A 25,852-nucleotide genomic window follows, 5' to 3' on the forward strand; every position below is an offset into this window, starting at 1 on the left:
CCAGAAGCATTCGTGCCTGGCTGTCCTGGACGTCAGGGGAGGGCCCTCATTTTAACAAATGTCCAGGAGATTCACCAACCAAATTAGATGGGCAATGGCTTTGGGAATGATAATGTACCTCCCTGTCACGTGGTCCCTCCCCCAATCCTTTATTCGTCACACAATTATTTATACAGGACCCACTGAGTGCCAGGCACACGAGGACTGGGTTAAGAACCAGAAGAGCTGGATTCAGAGTCCTCTCTCATCATCAGTGAGACCTCTCCTCTCTGCGAATATGAGAAAATGGTAGCTCCAGGGACTCTGTGGGAACGGAGTGTGTGGGGGGGGGGTCCCCGCAGCTCTCCGTTCCTGCCCAATTCACAGAGAGACTGGGGCTTCCGGGAGAGCTGTCTTTACAGTTTCGAACCACAGTCCAGTTTACACAACACTCCTACGTGCATTCTCACAACCGCCCCTGTTTCTGCTTGGCAGTCTCTGAGTTCTCAGTCTTTCCGATCTCTCATTTGAATTCTGTCCATAGCACAGTTTAAATTCATTTCCTTTTCTTTGGGCCTCAGAAGTAGAAACTAGTATCACAGAATCCAAAGCAATTCAAGGTTCGGGCTTCCCTACCGATGCGCTTCACATTCCACCCTTCGGAGGAGGAGAGCTTGCCGGAGAAGTCCTTTCATGGATCGCGATGTGGACCATGGCAAGAGCTAACGTATATCAATCCTGACCCTGTGCTTTTGCTGTCTCCTCCAGGCCCCAGCCACCCCACGAGGTGGTCATCACAGGCCCTGTGACCAGCAGTGACCCACTGCTTCTCTCTCCCAGCACCTCTAAGTTCCCCTTTAGGGCCTGTACCTGGTGGGGGTGGGCTAGGCACCTGTAGTGACACCTCCATGGGCTTCTGTGTTCCCGACCACTGCACCCCCAACCCATTCCTCTTGCCTACTTCCATTTCGACTTCTTCTCTTAAAGAACAACTACCAGCCCCAGATTAGAAAGAAAACAGAAACCTCACACTTTGCACACAGTTACCTGCCATAGTCGGCCTCCACCTGAGTGGAAAAGAAGGTGACAAGTGTGAAAGATTGGGGACAATGGCTGCAAACCTCTCTGGCTTCAGGCCAGCCCACCGGTTACCTTTCTGGGGCTGGAACTCTTACCTTCTGATTGTCCCCCACGTCATCTGGGGATTCGCCTCCCCACTTCCAAGCTCAAACAATCGTCTGTACAGTTCACCTGGCAGCCAATACCTCAAGGCCTGTGCTCCTTCACTATCTGGGTGGCCCTGGGGCATATCCCTGGGCCTCTGTTTCCCCACGGGAACAGTGGGGAGAAGAAAGCCCTTTCCCACTTTGTGTCTCAGGCTAGTTGCCAAGCCAGTCAACGGTGAAGGGCCGCACATATGCATTTGTGGCAGCACAGCGAGGCCTCTCGCCAGTCTACACCGGGCTTTCCCGATGAACCATTACGTTAAGTCCTGCCAGGACAGGCGTGGAGGCTGCCAGCGCCCTGGGCTGTCCCCTTCACTCCCCGCTGCCCAGGCAGCCCTCAGTGGAGTCCGTCAATAGCTGGCCTGACTAGGAGAGACAAGGTCTCCGGGCACTGGAAGCAGGTTTCCCTTTAAGCCTCCTGTCTCTCTAGACCTGGGTTATTCCTACACACTTATCTCCCCTGTACCATTTTAATGCCTGAGCTGACGTCTCCATACCACAGAACGCAAAGAAATAGTATTTTCGTTTCAGATGCAGATAATGGCTAGGAAACAATACGAACAATATTATTATTGTAGTGCCCTGGGAAAAAATTAGCAAGTCAAATATTGAATCAGGCCTGTAGCACCACAGGCTAAGCAGATTGCTTTGATCTTATCCATGCTAAAAGCTCTATTATTTAATTTAAAGTCAGTGAACACATATCAGACCAATATACAATGTGTATCTGAATGCATGTTTCAGAAGCAAAGGAATGTTTTGACTAAAGGAAGAAAATATCAAAGTTACAGCTGCAAGTAAACACAAATTTGCCCTCCCTCTTCTCTTGGGGCTGGAGGTGCTGCTGGCCAACCAAAATATTTTGGCTCTCGAGGACCTGCTTATGGCTCCAGAAACACCTGCTGAGCTCCCATTTTTTCTGGAACCAACAAGGAAGGGGTTTCTCACCTACCTACTAAATTTGAAGAAGGGAGTTTGAGACCTCAAGTCGGCATGCATGAGCTGCACATGGTGTGGCGCCCTCTGGTGGCCATTCCTCTGGTAGGCCTGCTGCCCCCGCCCCACCCCAAACTTCAATGATCCGACCCCCTCCCTGTTGAGGGTGCCCTGCCCGGAAAAGGGACTTTAAAGGGCCAAAAGGAGGCCAAAGCGGCTAATCATGAGGGTAAAACTATCTAGCTGATCGGAAGGGAAGAACGTTAATTACCCAGCAGGGCCCAAAGAGAGAGAGACTCTTATACATGAAGATAAAACTTCATATATAAGATAGACCCCCTCAAAAGCCAATCTAAACAGCAAATGCATACCCTAGGCCAGGGGTCAGCAAATTACAACCTGCAGGTCAAACTGCCCCCCCGCTCCCCCTTTTGTAGAGCCCAAGAGTTAGGAATGAGTTTTTACATTTTTAAATGGCAATCAATCAATAAAAATTTGTGACATGTGAAAATTACATGAGATTTCAGTTTCAGTGTCCCTAAACAAAGCTTGATTGAAACACAGCCCTGCTTATTCATGTATATATTGCGTGTGGAAGTTTGGTAGCTGGACAGTCAGTTGTATGGCCAGCAAAGCTGAAAATATATCCTATTTGGCCCTTTACAGAAAAAGCTTGTCAACTCCTGCCATTCACAGAGCTGAACTGTTAGTCTGGTCCCTACGCCCACCCTGCCCACCTTCTAGCAGGACCAAGCTGCAGCAGTCTGCAGGACAAAGGGTGTATATGGGGGAAGGGAGGCATCACATTTCAGCGCAACCCCTACCAACTTACCATTTTATTATTGATTTCATGGAAATGAATCTCACAGACTTTCTCCACAACGTCTTCATTCTCAAAAGTGACAAAGCCAAACCCTAAAGGAAAAAGGAGGGGGAAAAAGACAGAGAGGAGAGGTGAGTTCAGTTCCCTTTGGCCCGCACGGTCTTTCTTTGATGTCCTGTGGTGGTGACAGGTTCCTGGGACGAGGGCAGATGGATCCCTGGGAAGGGCCTCCAGCTTGAGGAAACGATTTCTAATTTGTACAGAGCACCCTTCCAACAGTGAGGAAAAGTTAACGATTTCGTCCCCCAGGCGGCGGGCACATGTGGTTTACATTTGCCCGGAAGCAAACAAGAAATTTACTTGTCTGTTATTTACAAGGGTCAGAGCCTGCAGCTCATGGCAGGAGGCAGGGGGGTGGGGGACGACCATGGCGGATCACCGCGGGGCCACACTTGCCCCTTCCGTGATTGAATGGCCAGCCCTTGGGTCGGCCTCCAGACGGAGGCGGTTATTTGTCCTTTTCTTCCTGAATTACTTCCTCTAATACCTCATCAGGACATCCTGAGGCCTGGAAGAAACTATTAAAAGTTTCAGGCCTCTGTTCTGCGTAGGCATCCTTTTTCTACTGCTGCTTCAAAAGCGCTGCGGATTTGGGGCAGTTTAAGACTGTTTGATGCCTGCTGTCAGCCTGTCAGCTATGCACTGTATTTACTCGGCTGGAGACAGGCTTTGCTAGACAAGCTGCACTGAAGAATTTTGGCAGGCGCCTGCTGCTCAGCATCCTGAGTGCCTCTCGCTACCCTCCTGCCCCTCGCTTTCTTCTCCTCCCGCCCCCGACTGGGTTCCAGCACGCTGCCCCATCTGTGACCCCACTCGGTAAGCACCGCTTTGACACACAGACCCACTCACAGGATGGCACCCTGCCTCGGATGAAACAGGATGAAACACAGCTGCAGTGAACACATGCAGGAGCACAGACACCCTGAGGGGGAAGGCAGCAGACCTGGGCTCCAGTTCTGACTTTGCATCGAACTTATGTGTCATCCTGGGAAGCCCCTTCCCCCCTGAGCCTCCAGGTTTGAGACAGGACTCTGGGTCCCCCCCCCCCTCAGGTCACAACCCAAATCTCTGCTATGGACTGAATGTTTGTGTTCCCTCAAATTCACATATTGAAATCCTACGCTAACGTGATGGTATTAGGAGGTGGGCCTTTGGGGGGACATTTAGGTCATGAGGGTGGAGGCCTCATGAATGGGATTAGTGCCCTTATACAAGACATGAGAGAGCCTGCTTTCTCTGCCCTCTGCCATAGGAGGATACAGTAAGACAGCTGTTTGTAAACCAGGAAGAGGGCCTTCACCAAAAACCTGACCATGCTGGCACCCTGACCTTGGACTTCAAGCCTCCAGAACTGTAAGAAATAAACTTCTGTTGTTTGCACGCCCCCCAGTCTATGGTACTTCGTGATAGCAGCTCCACTGACCAAGATACTATCTTCGGCAAAGATAGGAGCCTGACCGAACGCAAGTCTGGGCACACCAACCAGGAACACAAAAATCAGAACGGCTCTTTTTGTATTATGATAATTAGTGCTTCCTGTCAGTGAATACAAATACAGATGCTCCCTTTTTAAGCTTTTGTGTCTATTCTGGGCCCCAGAAATCCCAGGTGGGGAGAGAATCTCTCAAGACCCTCTTTTCTCCAACCTCCCATTCTACCGCCCCCACCTTCTAAGGAACAGCAGGGAATAGGGAGCTGAGGGCACTGCAAACCTATATTACAGCTCCTGCAGGATCTAGAAGATTCCTTGGGAAAGGAATGGAAAAGGCCACTCCCTGCTCTCAAACAATTTCCAGTAAAACAGAGGGCTAGGATGACCACAGAATCGGCAATCACGATCCTTACGATGATATGTAATTTATTACCACACACCAAATACCAGGTTGGTATTCCCAGCCTACACAGCCCATGCCCAGCCCACTACAGACACGTAAGGCTGGAGGTCAGACCCGTCGTGAGGGGCACACGCAAGCGTTCGCTGCACAGGGTCAAAGTTGGCAAGTTTCTCCCAGTTTGGTCCTGGACAAGCTGGGTCTTTGGACACAATGATATTCTGTTTAAAATGAGGCCCAACAGGAAACCTTTCACTAGGTTTGTACACACTCTAAACCAGGTCCCTGCAGAGAGAGCTACAACGCCGACCTGCTCTTTGGCCCTTGGTCCCGTGTGTTATGTGCAGAATGGGACAAGACCACACCCAGAGGCAAGTCTCCGAATGATTTCTCTTTGGGCTTTGCTGTGTTGGCTCCCAAAGCCCCCCTTCAAAGGGGCCTGAAAACCATCAGTTAAACTCTCACCCAGGCTGGAACCCTTGTAGCACACGGAAGGGGACTGGCATTGTTTTGGTTAATCCCCTTTCTGGCCACCCTTCTAGAGCCCAGATCCTAGTAGAAGGGATTGAGATGCAATGCCTTCGAAAGGTCCTCCCTCCAAAGGGAAGGTGAGGTGGCCCAGCACAGGATGCAGGAATCTGCTAGCACTGGCTTCAAGGACAACGGCTGGGCTGGGGCCTCATTCTCTCTGGGTCCCCAGGAGGCACAGAGCCCCTAACACACAGCAGCTGGTGGCTGAGAATGACAGGACGAGCCATTTCTGCTTCTCTAGGGCCTGAGCATCTTGCTAATCTGTGTCACTGCCTCCCCCTCAAGACTGATTCAGCCCTTCTCTGGGCATAAGCTGGCTCCCACCTGTGCCAGACATCGTGGAGGACCCCGAGACCAACAAGGCAACATCGCTCTTCTCAAGCAATTTGCTCTCTGAAAGGCACAGGTCAGAGGTTCCCACTCAAGAGGAGCATCTCTCCTGTGCAGACCCCACCCCTCCCTCTCGACCCTCACGTCTAGCCTCTGGGTAAATCTGGGTCTCCTTTGTGTCTGAAGTTGCCCCTCTGGCCTGAACTCAGACTGAGGCAACATGCAAACCCCTAAACGAGCCAGGATGGGCCAGTTCTTAGGTAGGGAGAGAACCCCACTGCTAATTAGGGTGAATGCAACAGGCTGAACAGTGGCCCCCCAAAGGTGTGTCCATGTCCTAACCACTGGAACCTATGAATGTGACGTTATCGGGAAAAAATGTTTTTGCAAACGTAGTTAAGTTGAGAATCTCAAGAAGAGATCATTGTGGATTTAGGGCGGGCCTGCCACCCAATGGCAGGTGTTCTTAAAAGAGAGAGGAGAGGTAGAAGTGAGACATAGAGGGGAGACATCCGCGTGAAGACAGAGGCAGAGGTTGGAGTGACAGAGCCACAAGCCAAGGAATGCCGGGAGCCCCCAGGAGCTGCAAGAGGAACGGCTGTCCCCTAGAACCTGCAGAGGGAGCCCGGCCCTGCTGACAGCTTGATTTCAGACTTCCGGTCTCCAGAACTGTGAGAGAATACATTTCTGTTGCATTAAGCCACTCAGTCGGTGGTAATTTGTTATGGCAGCCACCGCAAACGAAGACAGCAAGGTTGCAGGTTACGGCTGCCTCCACACAGGTGGGCAGGTCCCACAAGATCGCTCCAGCCAGACCAAGCACGCGCTTTGGATGGAAGGCAGGAGAGTGTGGACGAATGCGGCAAACCCATCCGTGCCACCAGGAAACAGCATGAGTCAGTTCCAGTCAAGGGCACCCCTCCAGGAGCCAGAGGACAGTGGTTGAATGTCACCTAGCCGCTGAGCACGTACTTGACCTGCAATAGCACCCAGGTAAGTCTAGTTACCTGGAGGCCACGGGTTGAGTTCCCCCGCCAAGGAAGCTGCTTTCCTGCTGTAGCCCACTCCTCCCTGGTCCACCGTGCAATAACTATCTGAACTCCAGGCCCAACACCACTCAGGACTCACTGTGGCCCCAATTTCCCATTCCCTGCCACTGCTCGGAGATGGGAAGAGATGTGGCGGAGCTGGCAGACGGGAATTAAGATGCAGACTGTTGCGCTGGGAAGGGAGGGGGCAGGACTCGCGGCGGTCACTTCAGATCCTGACTCCCTGCTGGTCCCTTCCCTAATCCCACAGAACTCAAAATTTGAGTATCACAAAAATGATTTTTCTGATCAAAGGAGAGAGCCTGGATTTGAAGCCTATGTACCACGGATGCAGCACAGTTCAGCGATGTCAAGACTCATTTGCAGTATTTTAAAGATCTATATCGTTTCAACAGCCCGTCTGTTTAGCCCAAATAGAGAAAACGAACTTGATTATGTCTAAAATATTTGTTCATTCCACTTGGAGAAAGCAAAGAAGCAATGAAACACTTAACTATCAATAAATGTTATTCCTGAACGTATAACCAGATGAATTATCGTTTACAATGAATTAGCAACCCAGTGGCGAACAACCCCCCGCCAGAATCAATTAAACTGAGGCGTGAAGGGCAGAACAAGGAAGTCAGAAATCTGGGAGGGATGCGGTAGAGGGCGGGAAAAATCCTTTTTTGGCATCAAAGTCTTTTTCATTTTTGAAGCTAATTTTTTATTGGGTAAAATATACGTAACATAAAACTTACCACTTTAACCATTTTTAAGTGTACAAGGTCAGCGGTATGAAGTACATTCATGATGTCGTGCAACCGTCGCCACTATCCACCTCCAGAACTTTTCACCATCCCAGACTCAACCTCTGCACCCTGTTAGCAGTAACTCTCCCTTCCTCCCTCTCTCAGCCCCCGGTAACTATTCTACCTTCCATCTCTATGAATCCGCCTATGCTAGGTACTTTGTGTACTTGGAATCATACAGTCTGTCTTTTTGTGTCTGGTTTATTTCACTATGCATAATGTTTTCAAGGCATCAGTCTTTTGAACAATCTGCCGAATGTATAGATCCTACGTGAGGCTCAGGGAGATCCAGTATTCCTGAGAAGGAGTGGGAAGGACTGATTTATTTCCCTCTCATTTTTTTTCCAAGAGAGCCTCGCAGAGAATCAGAAATGGAGCCTCACGAAAGCCCATCAAGAAGAAGCACAGCAGCAGGTGGAAGAAACACACACTTACCCTCGCTCAAAAGCGAGGACCAGGTAATGAGCTGTGCGCCTCAGGAGCGCCCCTTCACCTCTCTGGGCCTCACAGATGCAGGCAGAACCGGGTGTGCTGCATGGGGGGTGGGGGGGTCCTGCTCTTGTCCCCACCAAGGCAAGGACTTTGACGCACAGTGTCTACGGGGCCTCCAGCTCCACGAGGGCCCTTTGGGGTGCCCCTGTGAACACCCCTGCCCAGTGTCTCATCTCCCTGGGTCCTAAGGAGGTGCCACCCCGGAGCCAGAAAACACCTCCCTAGAGATTTAAAGTCACGAGCCGCCATCCAGTACAGAGAGGAGCCCTAGGGGCTGTAAACGGGGGTGGGGGGGAGGGGGAGTGTCAAAGGGCCAAAACTTGGGGGACAGCAGGCTAGAAACCCTCTCAACTTGTCATCAGCAAAATGTCACCTGTCTGGCCTCTCACAGAGTCCCCACCTGAACTGCAACTGAGCTTCTGAGGGGCCCCAGGAGTCAACAAAACTGGGACGAAGAAGGTGGTGGGAAGGTTAAGCCCAAACAAAAAGGGATTTCAAAACGGATATAAATAGGGTAGCGGTTGCCAGCGAGCATTTCAAAATGAAATTCGACAGCATTCCCCTGAATGAAGCTATTATCGGAAACTAACAAGTAGCGTAAGAGACAAGCATTTAACAGTCAAACCTTTTTTCCCTCTTTTATTCAAATAAACTAAACTGAATATTCATCTGAACAATTCAAAGCTATGAAAAACCACACACACACAGCAAGAGAAGTCTGAAAACAAGATACCTCAAAATTAAAATGACCCGCTCCAAAGGCCATCACTGAGGAACACCCAGCAGTTAACTTACAGAGAATTCGTTTTTAGGTCAGGGAGGGAAAGATGGGAACGGCTTCCCCCTAGCCTCAAATATAATTTTCGTCTCTTATCATATAGGTCAATGAACACTAATAGGCAATCACACAGTGCCTAACGCATCTTCAGTGAAAATCAATGCAAGTCAGGAGTTAACACACTTGGTTAGTGGGGAAAAAAATGAGAGAGAAAAAAACCCAGACTGTCAGATTTATTCTGAGTATCCCATGAGGAATTTAAGGTATGTGTACGCAAGGGTATTTATAACCCAGGAAACCTCCCTCTCTTGCTAATAACCCAGTGTTGGGGGAAGAGGCAGCATCCCCGAGCTGCTTCCAGAGAAAATATGAATCCCTTGGGTCTGGGCGTGGGGAGCACTTTCTGGTTTCAAAATGCTTCCCCTACATCATCCTCCCTGGTCCCCAAGGCAACCCTGAGAGAGGCAGGGCAGGCTCCTGTGTCGTCATTTCGCTCAACTGCACAGCTAAACGCCTCGTCCATGCAGGCGTGTGGACACTAAGCCAGAGCAGGGGTTGAACCAGGAGTCATACTCGGCTCCTTTCACGACCCCACCCTGCTTTTCTGGAGAAGGTCATCAATCAGGGCCTTCCCTGGATCAGTAAGTGTTCAAAGATGGATTGGAGGCCCCACAGTCCTGGGAAGGTGAGACCTGGGCCACAAGCATGGTGGTCTGTGGGTTTCAGCACGGAGTCAACCCCCGGTACCTGTGTGTCCGTTAGTGACACTTCATCTTGGGCTGGCTTCCATCCCCAACTCAGAACATGTCAGGGCCACTTCCATGGGCTACAGCAGGTTTGGCAAATCGGTTTCATCTCCTTGGAAGGGTTTTCCTGGAGCCCTGGATGGGGTCTGAGGGCCCCCCTACATGGCGGGATGGGATGGCTTCACATGTCCCTGGGTTTGTCCTTAAAAAAATGTAACTCAGAAGACTGATCTGTTCCAAGAAAAAAACGAGCTGCCTTTCCAAAAGGAAGGACATGTTTCTAATGACGGATCCCCATTTTGGGATACTCACTGCGTGTTACCTGGACATCAGTCAAGTCCAGTCTGAGCTGCCATTACTTTCCTGAGCATCTTCAGATGTCAGGTACTGGGCAGGAGGGGTGACCAGTCCTGGCTGTGCCTGTTCTTACACCCAAACGCTAATGTGGATTTCGATCAGATAAGCATGTCATTTCCCACCCAGCCAGGGATGGGATTCCTTCAGTCATATCTACTGTCTGGTATCCTAAAGGTAGTTATTTATTATCAGCCCACATTCTAATAATAATTATAAAAAGAGAAAGCTTACCGCATGTATTGATCAGCCTTCTTTAACTCAGTCTTCACACCCGACCCTCGCCAAGTAGGATGATTGTTCCCACTTTACAGACTGAAGAACTGAGGCCCGGGCAGCAGGGGAAGGGGGAGCCTATGTTCGTTACACCCCAGCCCCCTTTCTTCATATAAAGGTGGGTTACTCTAAATCCAGTATCTGCTGGATTCTAAACGTGTCCCACAACCTGGCTCTAGAAGCCCACCCCATCACCTTGCTCTGAGAGACCCTCTACAACCCGGGGGACAGCCCCTCAGCCTCATGACCCAGCAGGAGGGCCAGGAGAGTGGGGGAGAGACGTGCTGTCCGGTCCAGCTGAGTGTTCACTCCTGGGCGTGTGTAGCTGAGCTACATAAAGGCAACTCAGGGGACGCCGAGGGTTTTCACAGTGACACCACAAAGATGAATTTTATAAAGAAAAACAACTAGAGCATCACCTAAGCTAGTCTAGCCCAGGATGGGCACAGGGTAGGGACTCCTCTGAACGTTTCCAGACCCCAACCATGGAGCTGCCAGAAAACGGGGTGGGTCATCAAGCAAGATGCTAGTAGACACCTCTTGCAGCAAACTGGCTCTCTAATGGGTCAGCCGCCCTGGAGGGATAGAGAGAGAAGCACTCACGTCCCTGGCCTTATAAAGAACAGGGACAGGCACACTGACCCGCGATGGACACAGCACTCAGCCTCAGGGCTGGTGGGAACAAAGGTGTGTGGGCCAGGAGGCCATCAGAGGCAGACGCCACCCTCCCTCGCGGCTGGCAAATGAGCCGGTGATGGATTGGATGGTCTGCAGACATCCCTTCTCAGCACAGTCCTCTCTCTGCCCCATACCCTTCTTCCTCCCTGACCTGGAGCCAGCAAGCTGCCTCTCTGGGGGCGGGGGGTCCTTTCTGACCTGGCCTTTCCTCCCTGCCACGTGCCCTTCAGGGTGCCACTGCAGCCCTTCCACTGTGGCATCACTCATGCACCTGCTTCCTCGTTTACACCAGCATCTGGCAGCTGGTTGCTGTAAACGATAATAAAATGCCTTTCCAAAAAATGAAGGAATGTGACCAGACACGCCAGACATCATGATATTAAGGCCGTGTCAATTAATTTCTCCCCCTGCTTGATAAACGAGCCCCATTCCATCTCTTAATAATGAGGAGAGAAACAAGAAAAGTTGACACTTGGTTTAATTTATTTTCTCAACTTGCCTGATCATATTTCTTTCTGCCTTGCAGAGCTGGCTGTGGCTGTGGGGAATTATAAGTGGCTGGCGTGCAGGCAGAGACTGGATTGGTGTGAATCGGCACGGGTCTCTCTATCCCCACACACCGCTTCATCAGGAGGGGAAGGGACTCGGAGAGCCAGCTTGGACCCGCGCCTCTTCAGCCACCTTCGGGGGCGGTAGAGTGGAGGCGGGGCAGGGCGGGATCTCAGGTGTTGGGGGCCCGGAGGACAGCAGTGGCACTCTCAGACTCCAATCTAGTGCTGAGGAACTGCTCGAGACCGAATTCCCTAAATTAATACTAAGCTAGGTTGGCGGCATTGGCCAGAGGGAGCCAGTTTCTCAACTGGAAAGGTACTTTTCTTTCCCTTTCAGCCCGAGGATGCTCTAACCAACATCTGACCTTGAAACGTGAGCATCAACCTTCTAAAGGTCAGATGCCAACTGTGAACCAGCACGTGTTTCATTAAGGCTTCAGTCACAAGTAAGTTTTTCATACGACCACCGTAAGCACCGTAAGGATTACTTATGGAGGCCCACAGACCATAAACAAGTTGGGGGTAAAAGTGAAGTGTGCTCCTAAACCAGCGCTTCTCGGTGAGGTCCTTCGGCAGAGTCTTCTGATGGGTGAGGGGCTCGTTAAAAATGCAGATCCCCAAGCTCTGTCTGCCCCCTAATGTGGGTGCTGTGGGGGTGGCCCAGGAATCTGCATTTTAACTGGTTCTCTGGTGATTCGGATGCCCACCCAAGTCTGACTCTGCTTTATGTTTCCCAATTCAGGATGAGCCAAGTGAAGACCATTTGGTAGAAAAGAATCCAGAACTTTCCACTGGAAAGAGAATCTTCAGGCCCCCTTTTCATACGAAGGGGGAGACTGAAGCTGTTTTAAAAAGGCTCTGATATCTCTTTCACGGAGAACGGGACCTAGCAGCCCCAGGGGCAGTCCTCATCCAAGGCAGGGGGAGATCGGGGCAAAGACGAAGCTCCTCCCCCCCAGACTCAGGAAAGGACCGGAAGCCAGTTCATACTAAAGTGTAAATGACTGATCTTGCCTCTACTCCCAGAGGTCACGGTGGTTTACTCAGATCAGATCCTTATGTGAAAGCAATTGAGCTCTACTTTAGAATTCCAAACAGGCATTCAGGCGGTGGGAGATGTTTTTTGTTTTTTACTGATGAGGGGCACCTCCCTGAGTCCGTGAAATTATATGAGTGTATAGAGAGCTTTACAAGGAGGGGGAGGGCGTGTCTGAGAAAACCACCCAGGAAGGAAGAGAGGGAGGTTAAAAGGAAAAGAGAGGGAGAAGAAGGGAAGGAAGAAGGGAGGGTAGGAGAGAAAGAGATTCAGGGGCAGGTGGGGCGGAGGGAGAGAGAGTGATGCGGCCAACCACCCCGAAACCATTTTTCTAAGAGAGAAATCTGCCGTGAATACGGATAGCGTGATTTGAAAGTGCCTGCGGCTACAGCGAAAGGGTGTCTCATCCCAGACTCTTGTTAACCGAGGGGGGAAAAGCACCTGTGATCCGGGCCAGACAACCCCAATCTCATTTCATTCCTAGCGCGCTCCGTAGCAGCGATTCTGTGAATGACACTGGTCAGGGCAGCAGATTAGTTCACAGACCTATTTTTTGTGCGTGGTGTTCCATCTTGGTAGGGAAAATAGTTCTTGGCGAGAGAGACACATATTACTGCTGTTAAGTGCCAATATAAACTCTGGGACGCAGTGGTAAATTCACCAAATTAAATCGCTAGACAACTGGCTCGGATCAGGACCCCGGCAGAAGGTGCCAGGACGGCAGCGCGGGGGCGGAGGGGGCTGAAGGAGGCCGAGGTCGGGCGCAGCTGGAGCGAGGGCTGCTCTGGAAACACGGGGCCTGGGGGGCTTTGGCGGCTCCACCGGCAGAAGCCCGTCCCTCAAGGCTTCTAAGCCCTGGGGCTTTCTGAGCTCAGCGGAGATGGGGCACCGGCTGGAAGACTCTTACCCGCTGAGGTGGACATCTGGGTTAGGACCCCCAGGCTCTCCCCCAAAGAGTGGGTTTTAAATCTGTCCACTTTTCTGACACCCGCCCTCGAGCCCCACCCACACAGTGGGCCTCCTGGAAGCTTAGGGTGGGGTTTCAATCCACCTAAATGCCTCTGCTGAGGTGGGGTAGAAACAGGCTTAGACTTTGGAGCCAGGTGGATCTGGGCTCATATCCTGGCTCCAGCAATGACTGGCTGTCCCACTCTGACCCTCAGTATCCTACCCTCGGTGAGACAGAAATTTAAAAAATCGACCTCACCAGCCTGGAGGCTTCCTTGAAAACACCTGTGAGGGGTGAGCTACCCTCTCCCCCAGTCAAGAGACTTTCTACGGCTTCTCCCCTACCCCAACCTCTATCTCCACAGTCACCTTTACCCTTTGCCGCGAACCTCACTTTTTGAAATTCATTTGACATTGACATGTGTGTCAAAGAGATGTTCGTGGTGCTCTGCCATCACGGTGGGAACAGGATTCAAGACAGGGAGAGTTAAAACAAGTCACACGGTCAAACTCCCATGCAAACTTGTTACTTAAAAGGACCCTGCATCACTTTGGGTTTAAAAAAAAAGAAAGGACTGAGTTTTGAGAGGCAGGCCCTGTGCTGGCTGAGCATGGCATTCCCCCGATCCCTGATGCGCCCCCAGAGCCTCTGTGTTCACTCCAGGGTCGGGAGCCTGTGCAGCGCTGTTCTGGAGGGCGTGCCTTGGTATCTGCGAGGAGGGGACATGAAGGAGACAGAAACAAAGGGGGAAGGGGACGCCGACAGGGACAACAAAACCTGTGCTGCAGGGAAGGAGCAGAGTTAGCCCTGCACCCCGTTCACCCCAGGATGGAGAGAGGACCCCTCGGAGAAGCCCAGTCATCTCAAGATGCCACCGCTTCCCTCTAACAAGTTCTCAAGGAACAGTTACTGGCCTCAGAGAAAGTTCCAAAACTCCATCAAAAAACCACGACTTGGAAGCAGGTTCTCAGCGCCACCACAAATTATATGACTTTTATGATGAGGTATGTTTTCAGAATAGTCCCAACCGACAGAGCCCTGGCTGGACGCCCGCTGGGCCCGCCACCAGCTCCGTGCCCCCTGCAGAGGGGTCATTTCTGCCCACATCGCCAGGACTCCAGCCGGCCGGGCTGCCCGTAAGCCTGCCCGGAGTTTGGGGGTAGGTGGCTGCCCACTGAGGTGTCTCTGCACAAGACACGCACGCGTCCCCACCGCAGGCTGGGGGCTGGCCTCTTTTCTTTTTCTGGCTGGAAAGGAACTGTTCTTAACATCTGGAGGTGATTCAGATGTACAGCTGGGTTTAAGAAACATTGGGAAAAGGAAAAAAGCATAACGCTTAATTTTTATTTTTCATCTAAAACTAATTTCAGCTTCACTAATATTTAATATACGGAGTGAATGGACCTAGTGCCCTCATACATCCGGACGTCAGAGACACACTGTCTTGGATGGTATTTTATAGACCCCTGGAGAGAAAAAGGAAACGCTACAATGGGGGTGAGGTCAGAGCGGCACCTCATTGAGTTACCTGCTGCAAGCGTAGCCGGTACCCAGTGCTGTTAAGGTGTGACCAGGATGTATAAATGGATGTATAGATTATGTGATCTGGCTTTCAGTAAAGGAACCCTTGCAAAATGGGCAAAGAAAACCAGATTGGAGATAACGCTAATGATATAAACCTTGCCACTACCAGAAAACAGCGAGCTGACCCTGCTCTGCCACTTGGCAAGACTCCGCACCAGCCACTTCACACCCCAAAATGTGTTCTGATCAGACGGGAGAGCAGCAGCTGAGTGAGCGAGAAGGATCCCGCTTTTCAACAGAAACTTGTGCTTTAGAGAAAGCACTTGGAAAACGAATGTTTGGAAAATATTTCTGTTGTTCTGTGATTTCATTGCTAAAAATGATATGACGGGGTATGTACAAAAGCTCTTGTATCCGCATACTTTTAAAACTTGGAAACAGAACTGTAAGACTCATTTTTTTTTAAACGAACCTTTCAGTGGATTTTGAACCCACTTGTTAAAAATATAAAAATGCAACACTTGATTAATTTGCATGAAAAACTGATTGACATCAGGGAAGATGGAAATTTACAAGCTGAATTTCAACAGAATCCTTTGCATAATTGGAGGATGGGATTGAAAAATTAGTATCATGATTCAGTCAGCACAGCAAATGTGATTCTTCCACTGAGATCTGTATATCTTGAAGTGTATTTTTCAGTTATGACAGGCATTAAAACCAAGTATCAAAATAATAAGCTAAACTCAGAATCCAACCTTTAGAGCTGAATCGCAAAGTGTTATGAAGTCAAGAATTTTTAAAAAGCATATTCAATCATACTGTTCCCACCAAAAATTATTTTAATTATTAATAAATAAAATTCTAAATACGGCTTATTTCAAATGTATCCCATCCTATTATATTGCTATTTATATAGGTTTTATATATATATTAGCATAGTAGTACATGTATATAAATTGAAAATTAAATAAAACGTATTGGGGGTTTGTGTGTTAATTTTTTTCTGCACAAAAAATGTGAAGATATAGAATTAAAAAAAAAAATTTTTTTTTGAAAACTCCTGCTCTAGAAGGAGAAGGTGGGGCTGTATGTCCTGAACACTGGTTCTGAAGTCATCCCTTAGTTACAGAGACTACTAAAGCCAGAGGTTAGGGTGGGAATAGGTATCTTCAGTGCCTGCCAGCTGGTGTGGACCCCTCCGACCCCCAAGGAGGGGCCTGCAGGTGGGCTATTCATGGGACTCAAGCATCTGCTAATTCCAGGATCTCCTGGGTCCTCCTGGCTCAGAGCACAGAATGCTTTAGAAGGCATTTTGGGGGTGCATCCTTCAAACGGAGACCCCTCCCCCATACGTTAATGGCAGCAATACCTGAACTCTTGTCCGTAAGTTTTTCATAGTGTCGTATCTTCATTAAAATTTTATTCTATTAGCATTCTGAATCCAAACCACTAAGTACATAATTGCTAAAACGTGTTAAGCGATGACTTAGGAAATGCCAGTTTTATCGTATTGTTAATTCACAGAAAGTAGGATTAATACACTCACAGATCACTAGGATCATTCAGTTCAGTTTCAGCAGCTCTTCAGCGGGAGGGGGGTTGTTGGTGGGCAACCCTGGGAATTGGCAGCAAGGGCAGAAGAGTTCTTTGTGGTTGACCCTCAGCCCTTCTGCAGGTTCTACGAGCGTGTCTGAGAGAAACTCAAGAGACAGGATATCAAGGTCTATTTTGCCCAAAGGAAATTATTGTAAGATCTGATACCACTCAGCGCAGCCTCCTCGAAAGGGCAGATGTGGAAGGGTTTGGATGGGGAGGAAGAGAAAGAGCAACACATCCATTTAAGTCAGACCAGTAAGACTCCATGGACCACTGGGGAAGGTTCAAGTCTTGAACCCACGGATGTAGTTTAAATCCTGGTTGTGCGGCACTACTGGCTGCGTGATTTGGGACAAGCCCTTAACCTCCCTGACCCTGGGTCTCCACCTGAAGAAAAGGAATAAGGATGCCCACCTCAAAGGGCTGGCATGAGGATGCCCACTCCAGGTATCATCCCTGTACAAGCCTGTGGTTTTCATATAAGGATTTCATACCCAATATTGCTGGGAACAAGTGGGCCACCAGCTGCGACTTGAAAATAATGTAGATATCAATAAATGTGGACTGCAGTGGGACGGGCTCTAGTGGGGTCTACCCTGAGGTGCCAAAGCCAGGTGATTAGAAGTGAATTGGGACTCACCTTGCTGTCATCTCCAATGGAAACCAGGACAGAAGATCCCTAGGCCAGAGGGGTTTATTCAAACCTCTGCCCACCGTGTCCTGGGAATTACAGAGGTATCCAGGCACGAAATGGACTAAATGTCTTCTCTTTTCCCAGCTGCCCAAATTGCTTTAGCCTGGCCCGATGGTGGTACTCCCAATTCTTCACGCAACAGCCTGCCTGGCTGGGCCGCACGTGAGATCAGGGCTGGAAGCCAGGGCTGGAAGAGCCACAGCAGACTGGGGTGAAGGAAGGGGCTGGGCAAGGGTGGCGAGGCCACACCTGGGTTTCCTGAAGCTGGAGGGTCAAGGCCTGGGTTTCCTGGAAGCTGGAAGGCTGAAGTCAGGTTGAAGCCCCAGGTCCGATACCTGAGAAAGCAGTCAGGGAAAGCCAACAGGCTCTTTAGGTGAGGCAGGAGCCCTTCGTAGAGGAAGATAAGGGACAGGCCAAGGCACACTGCTAGAGTGATGATAAATGAGTCTACCTCGCTGGAGCCAGGATACAAAAATCAAAGCTAAGGGGAAAAAAAAATAATAATAATAATAAATGCTGACCAGCCTCTGCCAGGCCCAAGTGGGAATAGAGAGAAATCACCTGGTTGCATTTTCCTGGAACATTCTTTCACGGTACTTTGTAAATTAAAGTTCCCTGTGGCGAGGCCTTCTGAAACGGGTTCTCATTTGTGGGTTATAAGTGGAAAGAACACCCCCTTATTTGTAGAAAAGGTTGTGAGTGGAAAGAGCCTCCTTATTTGTGGGCTGTGAGTAGAAGGAGTCTGAGCTTTGGGTTCCCACGTGGGCTGGAACCCCAGTTCCACAACCGATCAGCTGTGTGATGTTTCTCTGTGCCTCAACTTTCTCATCCATAAAATGGGGATGGTAATATTTTCGGCTGTAGATCTTTTCAACAAGACGATGCCTGAGCCATGAAGCTCCGCACAGTGCCTAGTACTAATCAGACGCTGACTCATCTGTGCTCTGCTCTGGAGATCCAGTTCTACTTCTGCTGACTTGCTGTATCGATTTAATAACTTAACCCTGTGGGATGCAGCCTCCAGAAAGTAGCTGCTCAGAGGGGAAGCTGCAAGGATTCCCGGGCTTTGAGTATCACCTTTCTGCACCGACCACACGGGGGCAAAGAGGGCTGGAGACAGGCTGAGGGGTGACCCACCCCGGGGGAGAAGGATCCTCAGGGTGGCTTGGCCTGACACCCAGTACAACGCTGCCCCTGATGGGAGATGGGCCCTCCACTGCCCAGAGCAGCCCCGAGCGCACTTCCAGGCCAGGTAGGAAGGCAAAGGCTGGATCCTCCTCTCATCATCAGCACAAGACCCAGAGCCTCTGTTCTCCAGAGAAGGCAACCGAGAAACAGTGGAGCTTCTCCCGCTGTGAAAATCACAGTGCACAGAGCACCATGTTGGGGCCATTCTGCTACTTGGCTGCGAAGACCAGTAACTTCAATTTATTTGTGTCTGGGGCCTTAAAGAACCTCAGCTGTCATCCCTTCCTTAGTTTATTACCAAATTTCTAAAATATTACATTCTTTATTATATCCAAATTCACTTTATTGCACTTGACAATACAGATAATCACATACCATATGCTCTAATGTTTTGAAACCAATGCGTGTTGACAGCGGTTTTTATTCATGATGCATAATTCCATCCCCAGCTCACAATGAGGCCTCTGAGCAGCCAGCCTGGTGTTAAGACTTTTGCCTAATAACAGATTAGCAATACAGCAAGTTTCGGAGACATCCTCGTCCCTTGCCGTTCTCTCTTTACAATGGGAAAAACGTACCTGAGCCGAGAAGATGGATTTATCGAAGAGAAGAGGAAAAAACTCTCCCACCACCCTCCCACCACTCCCAGAGGGTTTATAATGATTTGTTATTGTTCCACGCTTATGAAACTTGATATTGAAAAGAGGGATTGGCCTTGTGCCAAGCAGCGAGGCAGCTAATCACACCAACCACACTGCTGGCCCCTGAGAGCTGAGAACACACGATGCCCCAAAGCTCTCATTAGGAGCCTCTCTTGTTTTCACTCTTGTTTTGCTACAAGCAAATATTTATCACTCCTCTACCTTGGTGAGACCTCCCCCACTCGCATGCCCTCTTCTCATCCCCTGGGCACCCCTCCTCTTCCCAATTAGCCCCAAGCTTCCTGGCAAAATGAACACAGCCGGGGATGATTCCTACCCCTGGCGTCCTGGCACCTCTCAGGCAGAAAGGCCAGCTCGGCGGGAACCGTCTCTGCGGCTCCTTCCACAAAGCCTTCTTGTCCTAGGGTGGCCGAGGCAAAGGGCGGATCATTTGAAGATGATCCTCCAGCTTTGCGGTGGAACAAACAATGCCGTTTCACGCGTCTCCTAACTAAGCGCTTTCCTGGGCTCCGCAGAAGCACTCGAACAACTGTAAACCCATTAGATCATGCTGGGCGTTGTGGGAAAGGGCTTGCGCTGTCGCCAGCAGAGAATCAACTCAGATTTATAGATCCTTAAAGCTTTACTATATAGGTATTCGTCTTCCCCTGCAGACAGACAAGGGGACCAGGGCCGTGGCGGAGGAGAGAGAAGAGCAGCCCACAGCTCGGCTGCAAACAGACTGGAGTTTCACAATCATTCTCCTGGGTAATGAGATTTCTCAACAAGGGGAGGAGGGAGAGGAAGGAAAGCCAGGTCTTTGCTGAATACTTGGCTATTTTCCCAAGGCTTTGCTGGGGGGGTGGGGGGGAGAAAAGAGATGTTATCTTTAACAGTGCCTCTGGAGTGCCCAGTGACCTGCTGTCAACAGAAGCAATGGGTACCCAGCGAGGAAGGGGCTTGAATCAGACGATGCAGAAAAACACTTACTTAGCCATCTTCCTCCATGTGACTGCTGTATAGATTAGAACTCTTTTTCATAAATAAAAACCTATTTTCCCTTTGGGCTTACATCCATGGCTCCAAGAAGGGCCTTTTCTTTATTTCTGAATCATCTTCTGCAGGCAGGGGCTCCTCCTAATATCTCAGGGGGTTTGTGCTGTTTTCTGTTTGCTTTCTGTTTTGTCCTTTTCCCTTGCTGGTCTAGCACAAGCCAGTAAATAGCTGGTCAGTAAACCAGACACCAGAGCTTAGACGTAATTTCATAAAGAAGCCTCCTGAAATATTACACGTTGGTCTCTATGGGTCTGGAAAGGAGACGGTTTCGGCCATTTCAAAAAGCAGGATCCACCTGTGGTTTGCCAAGTAACCACTGAACACACTGGTCCTGGCCCCGTCTTGCCCCACCGATTCTATTCTCTAACTGTTTGACTACTTCTCGGAAAAGGGACACCACCCCTCACCACTTCACAAAGATGGTTTGTTTAAGAGTTGGGCATCTTGAGGCATTGCTAAAGTTCCTTTTCATCCTGAGGGCCCATCTTTCTCTTGGTAATTTCACAAAGGGCCACCTATAGACAGGGTACCAGCACCAACCCACTTTCCAGAAGCAGGACTCCTGCAAGATCTAACATAGCCATCCTGTTTCTCCTGAATCTGGTCTCCTCTGGTTCCTCCTAAATTTCTCCATCATACTGTTTCCAGCCCCCATCAGACCTCCTCTGATAATAACCTACCTTGTCAGCGTCCATCCTAACATGGGATACCTGGAAAGGAATATGACATTCCACGTGGGGAATACTGCAGGGTCCTAGATATTCGACCGGACTTCTCTTGATGCAGTCTCTCGTGGCTTTCTCTGCAACTCCATCACCCCACTGCCTCAAAGAAAGCTTATGACCAACTAAAACTTCCTGCAAACCATTACCCAAATCTCCCCGCCCATCCTTCACTTGTTTTCCTTTTGTTAGACTATAACCTTTGATTGTCATCTTCTGATTATAAAAGTAATACAGATTTTAGAGTCTTAGAAAATACAGAAGACGTTTATTCCTACAATAAACATTCACTGGACACCTACTATATGGAAGACACTTAGTCCAGACAAGACCCAGCTTCTGCCTTCAAAGGTGGGAGAAACACACACCCCATCATCCCCACAGCTAGTGTGCAAAGAATGGAGTTACAGAGCGTGCATTCCACGACTGCTGTGGGTCTCGCTCACCACCATGTCCCCACACCCCCTTGATGAGTGTCCAGCACAAATGAGGTGCTCAGCAAATGACTGTCACAGGAACGAATGGCTTGGGAGGATGGCCTTCCGGTAGATCAGCCCGTCTCTCTCTGCACATACATTTTTCTCCCCAAAGGCCGAATCAAGCCAAGAGACCTTCAGTACCAGACAAAGCTTTATGTAACGAAAAGGACTCTCAGTCCACCAGGCCCTCCTTTTCCCGTTTCTACTCAGAGCCTGGTCCCTGAGCACACAGTCTGCTTAGCTGCAAGACTGAGCTGCAGAGGAATAAGAAAACAGTGAGAAGAAGGGAAGTCAGCTCCAGAATCCCTGGGCCTGGCCGTCTTGCTTCTCTGGGAAAAGCCCAATTGTAAAGGCTTAGGTACCAGCTTCCGTCTCTCCAGGCAGGAGCAGCGGGAAGAGCAGAGCGATGATTGGAGGGTGAGACCGGAGCGCGCGCTTAGCTCCCGTTCACCCAGAGCACCCGCCAAGCTTGCTTCTGCCGCTTCCACCAGCCAGACGGGATGTTTCCGCATCTTGGGGTAAGTGGTGCCGCAAAAAGCACAAGCCAGACAAAACCCTGGACGAACGTCCCGTTCACTGTCTCCCATGAATGAGCTGCCTGGAAGGGAGGGTACCAGCCAGCAGGCAGCCGGCACAGGAATCTACTCCTGCTGCGATTCTTTTTTGGTCCCAGGTTGGGAAGTGAACCTCTGTCTCTTTCTAGCATTTCTGTCTCTTGGAAGGCTGGGAGGGCTGTCTGCCCTGCTCATCCAAAGACTGATGAACCAGAAGCTCGTGGTTACTCGGTAGAAGACAGACAGAAGGCAGGCGCTAGGACAGAACCCACGCTCAGAGAGAAACCTCTGCTCTACCCATTGTCACCTGGCAAGGCTGCACCTAGAACCCTGTGCCCTACTCAATGCAACCAGCCTTTCCTTCCAAGGAGAGGCTGGGGATGGCTGGCGAGGCTTGAGCACTGGGGAGAGGACCTGAAACAGCTTCACGTGGGGTCAGGGGATTGTCCGTGGCTGGCCTCTCCAGGCCCCAGCCCGGAGCCACCCCTTCCCCTAACCCCATCCCTCGGAAGTGCGGTCCTACCCAACAACCTGTCCTGCAGCTCATGAGAGCCTTGCTTCTGGTTCTTCACTCCTGGCTCGCTGCCAGCCAGAAGGAATAACGGACCCGCTTATTTTATTTCATTGGCTTGTAAAGGGACATGACCAAATCGTGATGGGGAAAGAAGCTGGCAGTGGCAGAGGCCAGCAAAGCCTGGGGAGACGCCAGGAGTTAAGTAATGCCTTGGCCATTCGTTCTCCCTGACGACTAGCAGCGCTGCTGGACCAGGATGGAAGATGTGAGCGCTGGGGCTGGGGAAGCACAGAGGGGCAGGGGCAGAGCTACCCCTGACTCGCTCTGCTCTAGGATGAGCCGTGTTCCTTTCCCACCTGGCTGCTCCTTTTTATTGGGTCATGGTCATTATCATCACAACCACCACCATTTCTTTAGCACATAAGTCTTAACCCTTTCATATTATCTCCAATCCTTCCAACCTGCCCTCAAGGCAGGTAGTATTATCCCAACTTGACGAATGCAGGATCTGAGATTCAGCACAGTGAAGTCACTTGCCACGGCCTCTCCATAAGTGAGCGGCTGAGCTGGGATGTAAGTCCACATCCATCTGTCTCTAAAACCTGGACCGTCCTCTCCATCAGCCCCGGGAAAGGCAACCAGGATAAATGGAAGATTTAGTGCTAACAGCCCTGGTTAAGCCACCACACAGTGGAGGCCAAATGACTGAGGGGTTATCCTTGCTGATAAGTGTGGCGGTCTGGGATACTCAGAGGGTCTGCAGTGAGGAGGGGGTTGATCTCCAGCTCCATCCTCATGAGCTGTAGCACCTTGAGTGACTCACGTGACCTCTACAGTCCCAGCGTCCTCACTGAAGCCTGAGATTTCAGTCTGCTGTGCTCACTACCAAATTCCCTGTACCTAGAACCTGCATTCCACAAAGACTTGTCAAGTGAATGAATATGAAAAACGGAAATTTCAGTAACATCCTCGCTACCCATCTTATTAATGAGATAACATAGAACACTTTGCACAGAGCATGACACATTTCTAGGGATCAACAAGAAGTTCCTGGTTATTATCAGTACTATTACTATATACTTTTACTATAATACCATTATTGCTTCACAAGGTTATCATAAGGATCAATGCATTTGCGAACCGTAACATAAGCCAGAGTTTTTACAATAACTAGTAAGCAATGCTGAGCAACCAGGTCAGACGCTGATAAGTGGTCACGGGTAACGCCAGCACAGAGGCATCCCAGGAGGCTGCCCTGGCCTCTCCCTCAGCCCCGAGCATCTGGGGCCTAGCAGGTGGAGCTCCTGCCCAAGCTCTGTCCCAGGTCCCCATCCACCTGGGACCCTCGGGTGGAGTTGCTGGGCACGTCCACGCTTGCACGGCCCGGTGAGAATGCCTCCTGTTACCACCGTGCAGGTCACCGAATGCCCGTGAGTTACGCCACGTCAGCCAGGTCTCTGATCAGCTTAGTTAAAAATAGAGTTTGTAACAGAAACCTAAATCCAGTCTCCCCTAAATCAGGGCGGCGGGGGAGCAGGTGCCACCCAAATGTGGCGCTACGATGATGTGCAGAGGTGGCAGCCCCGGGGCGAGGAGGGCCCTTTACACAGAAGGGACGGCGTTCCCTCCCTCGGATTCAGTCAGTATTGGCTCAGCACCTGCACGTGTCCCAGGAGGATCCGAGGCTGAATCAGCTGTGCCTCCAGGTGACAAAATGGACAAGAGAAGTGGGCACAGAATAACTCTAATTCGGGACAGATTTCCTTATGGAAAAGGGTAAACAGATTGGTCTTTTAAAAGGCTGCTCCTCAGAAGCTTGGATTCTGAGACTGTCCCCCCCCCCACCAAACTACTGGTAGCCAACCCTGGGCTTGGGAGCTCTGCAAATTCCTCTAATCCAGGAGGCTCGTATGGCAAGTCCTCACTCTTTCCATGTGGCTGGTGCGAAATACCATCATGCTTAGCGAACCCAATATTTCCGGAACAGGGTGAAGCTCAAAATAATTCTCACAGTTAGACTCACTGGGACCTAAATAGCTTTGCTGATTAAACCTTTGAATCCTTATCCGAACCGGTGACATTCCTCCTCAGGGATGCCAAATCCTTTACTGCTTCCCGGCAAGCTCAGGCCCGAGGGAGGGTCTGATTCTGCTGCACACGCCAGTTAGGGTCCCCTGCCCTCAACTGGTTATAAGCCACTGCTTTCCTCTTTGGAATTGCCCATCAGCTTTCCAGTTTCCTCACCACAGCCCCCAAAACAGAGAGGACCGACAGTTGCCCTCATTACACAGCACCCTTGTTTGGGGATCTGGAAAACAAGGGCAGCTGTGCACAGGTTGGGATCATGTGGTAGAGGAGGGGCCCTTGCAGAGAGACGACCTGGGACCCTCTCCTGTTTTCGGGGGGCTACAGGCACACTGTCAGCGGTAGGAGGTATTGACTTTCCCATTCGGTGTCAGCCGCTCGCCTGCCTGGTGGGAAGCAGAAAGAGAGAGAACTGCCGAGTATCTGGATTTGCTCGCGATGTGTTATTATTATAATTACTGTTATTATGTCACCACTGTCTTTTTTGAAACCGTTCCCATAGGTGGTTTCTTTAGCCTCCCAATCATCCAATGAGGTACCTTGAAAGGGATTATTATCCCCGTCTGAACCGCAGAGGAAACCAAGGCATAGACTGGGTGACCCTTGACCTTGGCCACACCATGAATCAAATGACAAGGACAAGAGGAGGTGTCCCCAGTCTCGCCTCGGGCCAGAGAGCCAGTGTCTGGAGGCATCCGAGGTAAAGGCAAGAAAACCACCACTAGGTCGGTCAGAAGCAGGCCTCCAAGACAGACAAGCAGCCCAGGTGACGGGGCCACACTTGCCCTCCCCCCCAACCCCCCCTCACAGTGTGAGGTCAGGCCACTTGGCCTGCGATGCAGGGAGAAGATTTAACAAGCGACACAAGCTCGTGGTGGATTGATTCTCCGTTGCTGGGGGCGGCCTGCCCTCTCCCTCGTCACTGACAGGCAGTGAAGGGTTAGTGGTGCGCTCCCTGCCACTGGTTCCTTGGAGCTAAATGATAAAATGATGTCAGGACTGGGCAAGAGCTCGACTGCTAGTTAGAGCCACCACAGCTGCAGAAATGAAACTCTGCTCACCATCACCTGCTTCTTCTCAGAAGCTCTGAGCTAGACCTGATGCACCAATGCGAAGCCCACCACAGCTGACCGCACGCTCCTGCCCGGTCCTTGCCAGCCAGACGGCAGGCAGCACTGGCCACGGTGGGCAGAGGTTGTAATCGCTGCCCTGACTGCCGGCCCCACGCCTGTCCTTCTCCCAGAAGTCCGGGGGAGGAAAGCCAAGCCCCGCTGGCCTGGCAGACTGGGTTGGGAGACCCCACCCCCCACACCTTAGGCAGAGCGCATGCCACGCTGCCCAGCTCTGGTGACCTGGACACACCCACAGGAGCAAAGGCA

General features: G+C 50.5%; 1 protein-coding gene across 9 annotated transcripts in view; it reads right to left on the reverse strand.

Annotated features, from left to right (window-relative positions):
- The window catches only part of MSI2 (musashi RNA binding protein 2), a 389,160-nt gene that overhangs the window by 72,044 nt on the left and 291,264 nt on the right, over positions 1-25,852 (reverse strand). For all 9 annotated transcript variants that reach the window (XR_009560254.1, XR_009560253.1, XM_030881655.2 and 6 more), the window contains exon 8: positions 2,974-3,056. Coding sequence is in view for 7 of the 9 variants with exons in the window: in XM_030881655.2 (XP_030737515.1) it covers positions 2,974-3,056 (83 nt within the window). In the remaining 2 variants the exon portion in view is untranslated. The remainder of the gene's footprint in view (positions 1-2,973; positions 3,057-25,852) is intronic.

This window comes from Globicephala melas, chromosome 20 (genome assembly GCF_963455315.2).
Source record: "Globicephala melas chromosome 20, mGloMel1.2, whole genome shotgun sequence".
NCBI lineage: Eukaryota > Metazoa > Chordata > Mammalia > Artiodactyla > Delphinidae > Globicephala > Globicephala melas.